Consider the following 15,109-nt stretch of genomic DNA (forward strand, 5'->3'; position numbering starts at 1 on the left):
TACATTAAAGAGACATATGGGACGATAATTGGTAGTGTCAGATCTTTGTTGGATTTTAAAAATATGAGATGGTAGCTTTATTAATATTTTTTGGGGGTGTTTTTCAATTATGTTGAATTTCAGATTTGACTCTACTGAATAATGGTGCTAAAATGGACAAAAAATGTTTATAGAACTCAGCAGGAAAAAAAAAAAAAATCAGGACCTGGTGTTTTATTATTGGACATGAATTTAAGAAAAGTGTGAAGTTCTTTATATTATTGATGAGTCCATAACGCTGACTTCATCTTCATTTAACTTTGGCAGGTTGATATTGTTTAGAAATGTTTTAAAAAATATGTTTTCTTAGTTTGTTTCCCTGATGAGTATAAGTTTGCATAGAAGTCTCCACAAATATTATTTATCTCTTTGGGTATTTGGGTCAGCTTCCCCGCTGAGTCTTTAAGGCTAGAGATGGACGCATGGTGCAGTATTCAGTCAGAGTCCTTGACGCACGTGATAAATGAATGTGAGCTCAAATAAATGTTGGATAGATTCAAATATGCAGTCAGGTATCAGGATGTAAGGAAGTAAACAGGAGGAGTAGTAAGTATTTAGAAAAGCCATGGGGTTATCTCTTTATCTTTGTGCAGCTGCTATGTATAATTTATCAATTGGGAATACTGCTTTCTTTCCTTCTTTCATCATCTGTTTCCTAATGGGATGAAGTTGATTCCATCTTTGCATCATTTCTTTTGGAAATTGATCATACATTCCAAAGTCTGTCTGTCTGCCCTGCTGTTGAACCTGTATTTTCTGTTTGTAATGCCTGAGTTTTGCAATGATTGGGCAAGGACGACTGTTATTGGTATTCCTTGGTGCAACGTGATGTACATGGTGGAAAGTGGTATTCTTTATGGTGTCAGCGGGTATTTTGAGGTGTTTTGTCATGAAGTCCTTTACCTTTTTCTCCGGGTCGTCTGCAGATTGTTCTGGGATGCCAGTATAAATAAGATTGTCTCTCATGCTGCCAGCTTGTAACTCCAGGATAGTTTCTTTCATTAACTTGTCGGTGGATATGGAGGTGAGCTGGCTGGTGAGTGTTTTAACGTAGTGTTTTAGAGAGTTGTTTTCCTGAGTGAAAGTGTCTATTTGCAGTTGGCTGAATGCCAGGCTGTGGCAAAGTGTCTGAAATTTTGTGGAGAACTGAGAGCTATTCTGTTGTCAAGTCCGGAGAGTTTCTATACAGTTGAGATGAGTATTTCGCTTACCTACGTGGAGCTTAGTTGGTTCGAGGAGGTTGGTGGTGGAGCTGCTGAGATGGATAGTGTCTGGGTCTAGCATCGTGTTTTTTTTCCGGTTCATGTTGCAAATTTTGTGGAAGCAGCTGCCAATTAATTGATCCAGACTGTCTAAGTCATCTGATAATTTTTTGGTACATTCAGGAATTTTGATGAGGAGGAAATTTTGGCAAGTTATGATGTTAAAGTTTATAAAGAGTGAAATATTTGGAGTTTTGCTCTGCAGTCTAGCAGCAGGACACCGCCATTATTGATCCTGCACCAAGAGGTGCCATTCAGGTTCCTTACATCTCAGCCATTGAGAGCGCCTGTGTCTTTTGATCACTATTTATAGTAGTTGTAGTAATTCTAATGAAAGCAAAGAAGGAAGTGAAGTGATACCATTACTGAGCTATAAATTTGGATAGCTCTGGGTGGATGGATAGGTTAACGTGAAGTTCGACACAGGAAACTGCTATTCTTTTACCACTATGAACTATAATTCAGCATTGCTCGGAGCTTTGAAAGTTCCATAACCTTAAAATCATGTGTAAAAACTTACATAGTGTATTTATTATCAAAAGTAAAAATAGAGTTTTCTGTTCATAAAAAAGTTTTTTTTTTTTTTTTTGCAAATTTAAAAAAACAGTTACAGTTACAGTTTATTAAGCCTTAGTTACCGATACTTAAAATATTTAGACAGACTACTTTAAATCCCCAGTAAGTAAAACTGAACAAGAAACTTTTTTTTTCAAACCAAATTCCATTTGGTGGATAATTAAGTGCTTGTATACAAATTACCTTAAGCAGCTGTAGTTTTACTCACCTTGATAACCAGATCAAATCTTCTGTACAATTCCCTGTCAATAGGCTTACGCAACAGGAGCTCCGCTGTGGTTCTGTTTAAGCTGAAATATTCTGCATAAGATTCTGGTTTGCCTGAGAAAGAGCAAGAAACAAGCAATAAGAATAAAGCATAAATAAAATGTGTATGTGAGAAGGCATGGGGGAAACAGTACTTGGTTAAGAATCAGTATATGCTTTGTGTGTGTCATGTGGGAGTTTGAAATGAGGATGAAGGAAGGAGGTGAGAGGCAAGGCTAATGCTCCCAGTTCACTCATCTCAGTTTCCAAAAGTGGGCATGCACACACTCATCATATATTCATATCAGGTGCTTTGAAATGCTGCATGGTTCAGCTGGGAAATCAAGTTCTGGAGAGAGAGTAGCAGTAACACAGCCACATGTGCACAATTACATATCTCAAGTGTGCATTTCTATGTATTTGTGTTACTTCTTTTTGGCTAGCATCAATTTGACAGGTTTTCCCAACAAAGGGTAATCTGACTGCTATCCAAGACAGCATTTGTGCCCAGTTTGTTTGTGCAACCTATTGTTACTCCTAGATTGACATGCACAGACCTTTGGCACTGATATTCAACATCTTTAGAGTAATTTATTTATTTATTTTTTTAAATTCCTGAGTAGTCTGCTCTCTAAAGAAGTAATTTCATAACTTTTAGCTAATGATCTCTAATGTCCTTTAAGCTGTTACAAAACAGTTTTTGTCATTTTTTTTGTTTGTTTTTTGGCACAATATATGTGGAGAAAGAAAATTGTTGCAGAATGAGAGGACATCATATGATGCCAGGAGCTAACTAACAAAGCTTTGTTACGTGTAAACACATAAGGACAATAAAGTATTTGTGATCTTGATTAGTCTCGATGCATCAAAAGTCTAAATGAATTCAGTTAATTGTGATATTGAAGGAGCTAAGTCTACTACTGTAGCTACTGACAAGGTTTTTTCTCAAGTTCAGGTTGATGTGCTTGTATTTTCCATTGCACTACTTTATACCTTCTGAACGTCCACTCCATTTCTTCCTGCAACCCAATGACATTTATTCCTCACTGATCATGAATCGACACCAATATAGGATGTGACTGTGAACTCACGTAACTACTGTCTTGACACTGATTTGATAAACTTGAATTAATTAATTTATTCAATTAATTACTACTTTAGTGGTTGTCCATGCTTCCATTAAAAGAAAAAACTTGGTGGTGATCTGAGGTAAATGTATAATTAATGTTTTATATTGATCATTAAAATTTATATTTCATATAAACACGAATAATGTTTAATGATGCTAGATCACTACACTATAATATAGTTTGTTTTTTTTCCAGTATCTCACACTTTATGTTCATATCATTACTCAGAGATGAGTATGAGAAGAGCAGTCTGGGAAATACAATCACATCTTTGTCAAGTTAGGGAAGTGGATTTATATTGACTATGGACTTCGTCACTGGAAAGTCATTGTGTTTTTTGACTCTGCATTTTATAATATCAGTAAGAGCAGTAACAGCAATAATGCACCACTCTTATGAATCATTTTCCCCTTGAAATACTTATGCATTACCTACAAAGACAAAGTCAGTCTATCTCTGTAATCTTTTTTTAACATTTTTACCTTTGCAAGCAAGTAAAAGTGCCCTGTTTAATTGCTTCCCATTTTAGCACCTTAATGTTTCAGTGGTATTAAGGAGTGCTAAGGAGTCCTAACACATTTAACACAATTTTGTGAACAGATATCTTTGTGCCACTGTACAGAGTTCCCTCAATTTTTACATGGAAAAACAGAAGTGTTAAATAATGCTCACTCTTTGACCATTTAGTGTTATCTCCTACCTAATTGCCAACTTTGCTTTTGTTTGTAGTTTAAACAAATGATTTCTATTTTTTATTGTAGAGGACTTTCATGTTGAAAACTGAATGAAATTACAACTGGAAAATCTGGGAGTATTTTTACGTTTCTTGGCATTACTGATGCTACATAATGAAAAAAGGATGCGGGTATATATGATTTCATGTCAACCCTTCTGGATAAATCAAATGGGATTTTTTAACATTTATAAATAAAAGAATAGCACAAAATCAAGCTGGAATAAAACAAATTCACTTGTAATTATAGCAATTTTCAACCAAATTATGCCCAACATTTGCAAATTTAGCTTATACACTTCATTGTAGAACAGTCCTGAACACTATCTGAGATTTAATAACACTCACACTATAAATGGTATAGTCAACTGCCTACAGTAATAATTCAGTCAAATTAGTTAAGTCTGACTTCACATGATATCTTGCCAAAATGCCCAACCTACCAATGAGGATGGAATACAAGATCCCTGGTCTGTCAGAGGGGGGTTGTATGTTTCTGTCTTGATCCACAGCTTGAATGGGTGGAGTCACATTCAGTGGATTCACCTTATTCTAGAGACAAAAAAATTACAGCATTAGAGATAAATGTGGTATGTTATCTGGATGAAATTGCAAATTGAAACGTTGTGCATTTGTGCAGCTTGTTTCAAAGAGATGTATAAGTGGCAAAGTGTAGCTTAATTGTAAGGGTAAGAGGTAAAGAAGAAACCCCCCCAAAAAAAATAAAAATTACTTTGCAACAAGCTTGGAGTATGACAAATTAATTTAATGTGAGAAAAGGAAATTTTGTCGTTGACAAAGAAAGTAAAAAGTAGTAGCATAGATGCAGGGCATACATCCACATGTAGAAAACCTCACAGCAAAAACGGTCGCTGGTTCAAGCCTTGGCTGGGGGGAGGTTGGAACAGTGGCCTTTCTGTGTGGAGTTTGAGTGTTCTCCCCGCGTATGCGTGGGTTCTCACCGGGTACTCCGGCTTTCTCCAAAGACATGCATGTCAGGTTAATTGATGACCTTAAATTCTCTCTAGGAGTGAGTGTGAGTGGTTGTTTGTGTCTCTGTGTTGGCCCAGCAATGTACTGGCGACCTGTCCAGGGTGTACCCTGCCTCTCATCTGCTAAATGCTGGGTTAGGCTTCAGCTGCCCTACGACCCTTATTGTACAAAGCGGTATAGACAATGGATGGATTTTCTTTATATTTATATTAATGCTTGTATGTATACTTACTGCATACACACCTGTGTAGACACACAAGAAGAATTTGCAACAATGGCCTGAATCTGGAATATAGCCTACCTTTAGAATAAAATATACAATACCTAAAGATATCAAATGCCAAGGAATGCACAACAGCAAAACTTTATGTATTTTTCAATGCACATGAGTTCATGGCCACAGTCTCTCAGATACGTATGCACTGTAAACACTTCTGTGCTCCTGCACATGCTGTGATATAATATGAAGTACTGCACCTGCCACACAGGAATAAAAATCCACCTGCCATCAGTGTGATATCTTTTCAGTTGCCTGCCAGAGCGAGGAAAGGAGGGACACACAGGCAGAGATTAACTCATAGGGCAGTAAAGAAGTTGAATAAAACAAGATGCAAATGTATACAAGGGAGATTAATCTTCCAGGAGTTGAAGGTAAACAGGGAATAGAGTGACATGTAAATGCAGCGATGATGAAAGGAAGAATCTGGAAGAGACTGCCAGGTCACTGACATCATAGATGCAATCGCTACAATTTTTATTACTGGCACCACTTTACACACTGCCTCTGAAAGGAAAAAGATAAAATAACACTGATAATCCAGAGCAATGAAATAGCCAGTGATAGCAAAGGCACTGATATTTTTTTTCTGATTATGCTTTGAATATGTCACTGACACCATCATAGAAAACATTTCTTTAAGACCGACATTTAATGTCAACAGATCTTTGTGGAGATTTTTGTTTTGTTAGGTGGTTTGTTTTCCAAAGCAACTGTTTTCTAAACATACTACTAATTAGTGACAGGCAGAAATTTTGCAAAATTTTATGTGATTTATTTTAAGTTAAATGTATGCTTAAATAGCTGCTTAAGCAATACGGTACACAAGGAGATTACACACCTGAAGCTTTGAATCTGCAACTTTTTTGTGCGGATTATGTGTATTATCTTTTAACAGTTCTTGTTCATATTTTTTACGTTACTGATCTACATTTGACATCAATATGTCATCATATGTCATCAATACCTTATTACTGCTTTAAGCGTAATGCTATCACCTTTAGCATGTTCGATCACAAAGTTGCACATTATTATAATGGACTGTAATTAATATTTAGAAAAAAAAGGACATTAATTTACCAAAATACCTGTCACAACATATTTAGTTTATCGCCAATTGTCTATTGATCCACACATCACAAAGACTGGAGAGAAGGCTATAATCCTCTCAACAGTGGAATGCAGTTAAAATGAAACCTAAAACAGATTTTAATATTCACTCAACATCTAAATAATTTCATCTTTGTAGAACAACTAAATAATTTCAACATCAACTGAATTGGTAAATAATCTCTGTACAGTACAATACCAACTGAGACTTAAGTTAGAAATGTCAGCAAATTTAACATATTATGTAATGTAATATTGAGACTGAATGTGCATCTCTTTTACATACAGGTTATTTGGGGAAGTGCCATCCAGCCAATCCATACAGAGTTTCCCAATCTTCCACCCATGGGCCAATATTAATGTATGTTCCTACAATTAACCCTCAATGCTTGGTCCAGCTTGTCACTTTTTTTTTTTTTTGGGTCATGTTTTTCTGTCCTTTTTAATAATTGATCTTAATCTTTCCAAACAGGAAAGGAAGATGTCACATCAGCTGCATTAAACCACTTTATTGTTGCTTTACTTACTGTCAACATTTAGTATTGTAGTATCTCCCCTCCATTGGGCTCATTCATTAGTCTTTTATTAGCACACAGTGTTGTGTAGTCCATGAAAACAATTTTGAGCTGGTATATCTAGATCATGGCTGTAAGTTAGGTCATAGTTTTCTATAGTTCTTTTAGCTTTTTTTTTACCCTCTTTGTATCAAAATTTATTCAGTCTTGAACACAAGAATATTTTTTTTTTTCCACCTTTGATTTGAATTTGGTAAAAAGTTTAGCAAAGTGCATCTTACGTTTTCACAACTCCATAACTATCTGGTTTGCATCTATGTTAGATTATGCAGCATATGTTAAATTGCATGTAAATGACATGTCTGGTTATCAAGATGAGCTTTTTATTGAGTTGAAATCATTCAGAGGTGATCCGATGTGTCAACCAGCTGTCAATTCTGTAATGTTACTCTCTGGAGCCTTTTCTACAGGTCTGGTAATCAGAACTGGTACAGATTTGTTTATCTGTTGGTTTTGTTCTGAAATAGCAGATTATTAACTACAAAGAAGGTTTTTATTTTTCTTTATTTTTAGTTATACAATCAAAGCTATAGATTCCCAACAAATTCCCAAAATCAATCAATAATACAACTAACACTTACTGACAGTTCTTGGTGAGCAAAGACTAGTTAACAAAGCTGACAAGTAAAAGTAACTGGTTTATAATAAGATCAGCTTCAATGGATTTTTTTTGTTATTGATATCAAAAATGCTCATTTGACCCTTGAATACACTGATTATCTAATTCATTAGGTTTACTTCCCTTCTTTAAATTTCAAGAAAAACAATGTCACAGAGTGTTCTTTACACTTCGTACTTTCACTGAAGCTGAACCATTGACAGAGTATTAGGAAAACACTTCACTTGAAGTACTTTCCGTTAAAAAATGCTTTTGATTTAATACGACAAATGACAGCCCTTTGCCTAAAAGAAAAAATGGATGTTGGAATGAAAGCCGTTTTCATCTCAAGCCTTGAAAGTAGTGACAGCATTAACTTTTTCATAATGAGCTGCAGTGATTGCTTTGGCATATAAACTGTATGAACTGTAACAGCTTTATCAAACTCACTGGTGTGTCTTAGTTAAACAAAGACCACATCGGAGCTTTATAGTAGAAATACTAAAAGATAATTCAAGATTCATTCATCTACATATCCATGAAAGCTAATTCATGTATTAAAAGAGCTATTAGGTAGTAATAAGCATTCCTCTTATAAACAAAAATGTTTAAAAAATTCAAAGTTGTATTTAGCATATCCAAAAACTTTGACTAGTTCTCAGTACAAAAACAAGACCCATCAGTGACAGCCCAACTTAATTGTGTTCCTACAATATTTCAGAGATCTAAATGTAGGTTCCAAGCAGGTACAACAAGCTGGGAGGGTAATACTGAGAGTTTTCACATGCTGTGCTTTCAAGGGTTACCATCAATGACATGCAGGCTGAATCATGTGAGCAAACAGTAGAGAATCAGCAGGAATAATAACAGCCACAAGTTTCGGGTAGGCATGAATGACACTGAAACAAGTAAACAGCACTTCCTGGCAAATTGCCTTTTATACCTGTGCTGTGAAACGGAGGTAGGCTGACAGGTAGCTGATCCAGAGAGAAGTCAGGATATCAATATGAGGAGGGAAAATTCCCAGAGGCTTTTGGTGGCCAGATAAAGCCTTGTGTCAAGTACAGAGCTACACAAAAGATCATGCTTTTGGTGCAACAGAATTATAGTGCTCTCCCATCACTCAGAGAAAAAAACAAAAAACAAAAAAAACAGACAGCTATTTGCACAAGGTAGTGCACTGCAGTGCTAGGGAGGTGTAGTTGTGTAGCTACAAAATGAAAGTATAACAAGGAGCTGCAATCTTTGATGTTTTTTTCAGAGCTTTATGGTACTTGTAGCCAATTAACTGCCAATGTGAAATAATGACAAACTAACTGGTCAGGTCTTGGTTGAGCTGTTTATCTCATTACAGCTATATATTTCTGAAATACAGAGGCAGCAATGTTTTTGAAGTGTGTACATGAACTAATGGTTGACTCATCGGCATAAATGAGCAAAGACTTGGTGTGGATATCAGTGTGTGTGTGGCTGTGATAGATACACAGAACATACTGTGTTGGCTCTAAGGCGCAGAGGTTGTCACATCTTATCAGTCTGATTGGAACTCAAGCTATAATAGTAGCTTGACTGTCCTCACTTGTTCCTCTCCTCACTTCACCTTCAACCTCTCTTCTACCACAACAAGAGTAGCTTGTTGATGACTTTCCATTTGTGTATTTGTCCTAAATAATACAGCCCTCTAACTTGTTCCAGTGTCTGTTGGTTTATTTAGGTCTGTGCAAGTTTACCAGACAGACAAAAAAAAAAACAAAAAAAAAAAAAACTGTAACTGTGTCTTTCATGAAGGAATTATTAAAATGGTGATTGGGATGCTGTACAAAGATCAAAGAAACATCAGTATTTTACATGCCTTTAATACCAAGTGGGACAACTTAGGAATAACTGAAAGACGGTATTTAAACTTGAGTAGTTTGTGCTCCTCATTACAGAAAGAATTCTGTTGGACATTCATAGTGTGTTTTTTGTCTTCCTTAGTCCTAAAACTATATAAATCAACTAGATAAATGTCATCTTGGACGATGTGTTGTGATGAAAACTGAAAATGAACTAATTTATTCTGGCAATGTTATAAAATTAGAAAATATTGAAATGATATGTGGGCAGACTTGACAGTGAAACACTACTACTACCCAAAACATGTGATATATAATTAAGATAATGACTCACATGAAAGGTTGGTGACAGAAGCAAAAGACAAAATTATGGTGTAAAAGGCACAACTACTATTTGACACCTGCCCATTCAAATTAATGGGTAGGTGTGTCCAAGAATTTGGGACAGCGCACATATTAGCTGTTTTAAAAGAAAACACTTCAGAATGATATAAACATATGTGGAAATGTTCCTTCCTGCAGAATGCCATTAATGGCTTGCAGTTAAAGGAACAGTTTTCAACTGCTACCAAGATTAATCTTATACCATATGGGAACCTGCCTTATGATCACCTACAACAGCCCAGTGTACAACATTATCAGTAGCTTTGAAATGGCTAATGTCATCAAACAATGTCAACAGGGTACCAGCTCCCAGTAAAGTGTAGATTATGCAAATGTGACTCAAATGTAAACTATAATTAACATTACGTAATCATGATGGTTGAAAATAGCTATCTTAGTGCAACTGTTTGCATTAGTGAAAGAAGCATTCCATTGCATTTAATTGCTGTGCTTACGATTGTCCCATTTACTTGCCCCTGAAGAGGAAGGGAGGCTTTTCAATTAAACCATTGTTGGGTTGGTTGGAGGATATCAAAGCTTGGTTGGTCCTATATATTTTAAATTTTATTGAAAAGAAAACAGGGGTGATTGTGTTTAGACCACGTTGTGTCTTCGAATCCACATCTGTTGGGACCCCTGACAATTTGTTTTAAACCGTTTTTAGCTGGACAGTGGTTTTAAATTGGACAGCCAAATTAGAGCTGTTGTTAAGTCCTGTTTTTATCATTTTAGGTGGTTGGCAAAATTTAAATCTTAAGTCTGGTCTTTTTTTTTTTTCTTTTTTTTTTATAATAATTTTTAGTACTCGGTTATTTGCAGTTTCAGCTGCTGTTGTTTTAAAGAGCCTTATAAATAAAGTTGGTATGTTATAGTAAATGAAGATGGCGACGGTTGCTCACATATAAACCATAGGAAAAGCCTAAAGTGTATCTCTAAATAAACATATTAATTCTATCTGATTTTTAAAAAAGGAATGGACTAAATTTACATAATTTTTTTCTTCCCTATTGGGTCAATCAAAAATGCTAACTATCGTTCAGACACTTTAATTCCAGATCATTTACTTCTCACTACAGTAGAAGCGCAAGTGTAACAGCTGTGTAATGTCCCTTTAATAAAGGCTATTTAGGGGCAGAATGAGTAATACCAGCAAGTCTGAACTCTAAATGGAAAGCTCTAAATGACTTGGAAGTGCTTCGGATCAGCCCCAAAATCGAATCACTTGTTACTTATTCCATTTCTGAGATTTCCTGAAAATTTAATCAAAATGTGTCCATAACTTTTTCAGTTATGTTGCCAACAGACAGACAGACAGACCGATGCCGACAAATATGTGACCTCCACCTTGGTGGAATAAATTAACAGAATGTCTGCTGAAGGTGGTGGCGGTCACGTTTTAAAGTGGCCGATAACCGTTTACAGGCAGTGACTCAACCACGTGTGATTTGTTGAAACACATTTCCCCAGGTGGCTTTGATTACATTAAACAAGAGAGCATTACATGAAGAGTTTAGACATGAAAAAAAAATGTTTGAAGAACAATGTTGTAGAGGCTGAAGCTTCAGTGACAGTTATGTGATCAATATCAGCAATGAGACTGATGAATTAAACAATGTTAAACCCTGACTATCAGACTGGAAAAATAGAAAAATAGTACAACTACTGGTCACTTCTATACATTTGATGAATAATTTGTGGCTTCATAGGTTTTTTAAAAGTGGAGACAGCTCCCATTTTTGGGGGGGACATATGAAGAATGAGCAGGAAAAAAGAGAAGGGGAGAAATGAATAAGAGAGAATGGTAGAGAGAAGGTCAGAGTTAAAGAAGGTCACTGAGAGAGAAACACATGCTGAAGTGAAGATGAAGAAGTAAAAGTGTGAGGTTAAGGGATGAAGAAGAGGTTTTAGATTGAGAAAAAATGACAGAAGCAGAGAGTGCAGAGGAGGAAGATGATGAAGAGAATGATGGGAGTCAGAGGATTCATCCTTTATTCCAGCTTTATTTCATTTTTATTCTCTGCTTAAATTCCAGTGCAGTGACATTAGATGTTACCAGGCACGGCGCCAGGATTTTTTTTCTCCTGGTGCTAATGAGGAACTTGACCAATATGTGGGGGTGCTAAGAAAATAACAGATTTCCATGACTTAGGTAACTTTATACATAGGTTATCGATTTTTTCAATAAAAGTGGCTAAGATACACAGCAATTTAACTGAATTAGCCAAAGAACATTCAGCAAAATAACCAGGCCTACAACGAGCCACAAAGCAACGGCAAAAATGTTTTCACGTGGAAAGGTGCAAGATTCAGCACCAGACAGCGACCATGCGATAAACAAGCAACACATACAGAATGCAACAAACGCATTTATTCTACATGCATAATTAATGAAATCAACTATGCATTGCTTTTATTGCCTCGGATCACAACATAACTTAAGAAATTAAACTGATTGCGAGATAAATTTAACATACTACACAGTGCAGGCGCAACGAGAAGTGCAAACAATTTGTATCTAATGATTCGGACCACAACATGGTAAAAAATGGAGATAATAATACCAAAGCCACAGCGAGAAGTGCAACACTCCGTACCTGTTAATTAGGCACACACGAAGAAGAGCGTAAAATGAACTGGCTCATCACAGTATGGATGATTATAGAACAATACTGCAAACAAAAATACATGCCACGTTCTGCGCATTCGTTACAATGTAACAATGTCACGTCATCACATCAAATCTGTCACAATCAGTCTATAATCGCAACGTCAGGAAAAAAACTCACCAGAGTTGTTTTACAGGAGGACGATGCGTCTATTGTTATGGTTAAGTGCAAACGAGTCTATAATCTTCTGGACATCAAGGGCCTTGGTTCTTTCTGCGTGTATGGACAGGCAGGCAAGATTGCTGAGTCGGGGGTTTGCCATTCTGTTTCTCAGGTAGGTTTTTATGCGCCGCATGCAGGAAAAACTGCGCTCACATGAAGCAGAGGTTACAGGCAGTGTAACGGATATGCGCAACAGTTTGTAGATGTCCTTTCTTATAGTCCATTCCTTTATTATAATATTATATATAAATTCATAATTATATTTTTTATAATCTAATTTCTTGGGGGGGCTTAATGGGGCTACACAGATTTATCACGGGGCTGTAGCACCCCCTAGCCCCGGTGTGGCGCCGTGGATGGATGTTACGCAATAATATAAAATGTTTTTTGTAAAAGCCTGCATGTATGTTATAAGGTTAGATATGTTAAGCTTTACTAATGTAAGCAATTTATTTTATCTGTAATTATGTTAAACTAAATATGATTGAAATCCTTTAATAGAGAAACAATGAAACTCTATTAGATCATTCTGTCACTATATATGTCGTAGATATAACAAAATGCAATGATGATCATCTGAGTAATCTAGTTGTCCTCAGTATTACAAAAGAACTCTGTTTAGATGTTTGTGAAATGTTTTGCTGCACAGCACACTAACTGTCATCGTCACCTCTTTTAAAAAGATATCTGTATTTTTTCTGTTCTGTTTCTGTACTTATTTTGAGGATTTTTTTTTTTAAATATTAGCCTAAATATTGTCTTTTTTTACATATACGGGACTTTCCCATATTGCACTGAAGACCATCACTTGCTACATTTACATGAACAAATATTTCTACTAACCGACTGGAATCAATCTGATTGGCAAACATGTTTACAATGAGGCTAGTTGAGGTCATTATATCAGTTGTGTGTTTACATGATGGAAAGATTTATTAAATCTTAACTTTTTTGACATGCACATTGTAGACTAATATGGAAGAAGCCAACTAAAAGATTTTTGCAAATTGGATAAAATATCTGCATGACTAACTCGTTTTGAGCCTTAACCATCAAGATGCTTAATAATGTTTAACTCTTTCAGAGTTTCCCATTAAACTGTTGCATCCTCCACAGTTCAGCTCTGTTATGCTGATGCCATTTATCAAGTATTTCCTGAAACTTACCACATCACTGTGCATACATGGTTATTTTTTCCTGCTGATCTGATTGTGAATAGTTTTAAACCACTCCTCTAGATCAGATGGAAAATTCCTTCCAATCAAAGCCAATAGGATTAGCTGAGGTGTTTACATGCATTTTCATTCTGTTTAGACATTCAGCTGGATCAAAAGTGCTCCATGCAAACACAGCTAATGCCATCCTGCCTAGACCTCTTACATCTCCTTTGCCATCCCATGTGAAATCATCTAGATCCACCACTGACTATATGTGCAAGTGAGAAAAGTGGAAGAAATAACTTTCTAAGTTTGGGAGTGAAGTTAGTATTTATCTATGTGCAGAAACGTGTTTGTCTCACCATAAATAAAGAGATGAGGTAGACAATGTTCAGTTAGGCATGACTGCTCCACTAGCTTGACACTGTTTGGAATGTGTGTGTGTGTTTAGGTGGGTGGGAGGTGTTAATGCATGAATAAACTGCTGGCTTGTCAACATCATGTGAGTGTGTGTGTGTGTGTGTGTGTGTGTGTGTGTGTGTGTGGGAAGGATAAATGCACTGCTGACTTGTCAGAGTTAGGGATTTTCTCTGCAGCAACTTTGTCTCGTTTACAACAGTGGTAACGCTAGTTTTTCTGGATAACAGCATCAGCTAAATGTCAGAGGTACAAATGCACAAGTGCTGCACACATAGCTGTGCAAGTGTAAATACATATAGTGGTGTGGCCAGAACCATTTCTTAGGATCCCACAATGTTTCACTCATGCAGAAAGCTGTACAGAAGCATTGCTTAATAAAGTGTAAGGTAAGTGTTTCACACAGCATGTAACCATCAGCTATCAGTGTTATTTTTTTTTTATTTAGAAATACTAAAATAAATGTCCTATCAATTATAAAGTTATCCAGTACCTCTCAAAACTTTGGACACACCTACCCATTTGAATCTAAGGGATAGGTGTGCCCAAACATTCAAATGGTACTGTAAAGAATTTAAGATTGCATGAATACTGTTGGCCTTTGCTCTCATCACAGTGATGCTTAGCAGCAGCATATTCAAATATCAAGCAAATACATACATTAGTCTTAACTGCAGACTTCAAGCAGATGTTGTTGAACATACAGTATATATATATATATATATATATATATATATATATATATATTGACAGCCCTAAAGCAGTTCTATACACAAAAAGTGAGTGATGTAAAGTTTCACATTTGCAGTAAATCCTACACTATAACTTCAAATTCCATTAGCCTTAATCTAACTTCAAAACATTAAATGCCAAAAGTATCTCATGTCACTTAATTGCAAATCTATAAATGTGACACACAGGCCAATATGCATGCCACACATCCTTATGC

The 15,109-nt window shown here is 36.0% G+C and overlaps 1 protein-coding gene across 4 annotated transcripts in view; it reads right to left on the reverse strand.

Annotated features, from left to right (window-relative positions):
• The window catches only part of LOC121632725 (protocadherin-15-like), a 210,851-nt gene that overhangs the window by 116,322 nt on the left and 79,420 nt on the right, over positions 1 to 15,109 (reverse strand). For all 4 annotated transcript variants that reach the window (XM_041974432.1, XM_041974433.1, XM_041974431.1 and 1 more), the window contains 2 exons: positions 4,430 to 4,538; positions 2,086 to 2,198 (listed from right to left, as the gene is read on the reverse strand). In XM_041974432.1, the coding sequence (XP_041830366.1) occupies positions 2,086 to 2,198; positions 4,430 to 4,538 (222 nt within the window). The remainder of the gene's footprint in view (positions 1 to 2,085; positions 2,199 to 4,429; positions 4,539 to 15,109) is intronic.

Source organism: Melanotaenia boesemani, chromosome 21 (assembly GCF_017639745.1).
Source record: "Melanotaenia boesemani isolate fMelBoe1 chromosome 21, fMelBoe1.pri, whole genome shotgun sequence".
NCBI classification, from domain to species: Eukaryota; Metazoa; Chordata; class Actinopteri; order Atheriniformes; family Melanotaeniidae; genus Melanotaenia; species Melanotaenia boesemani.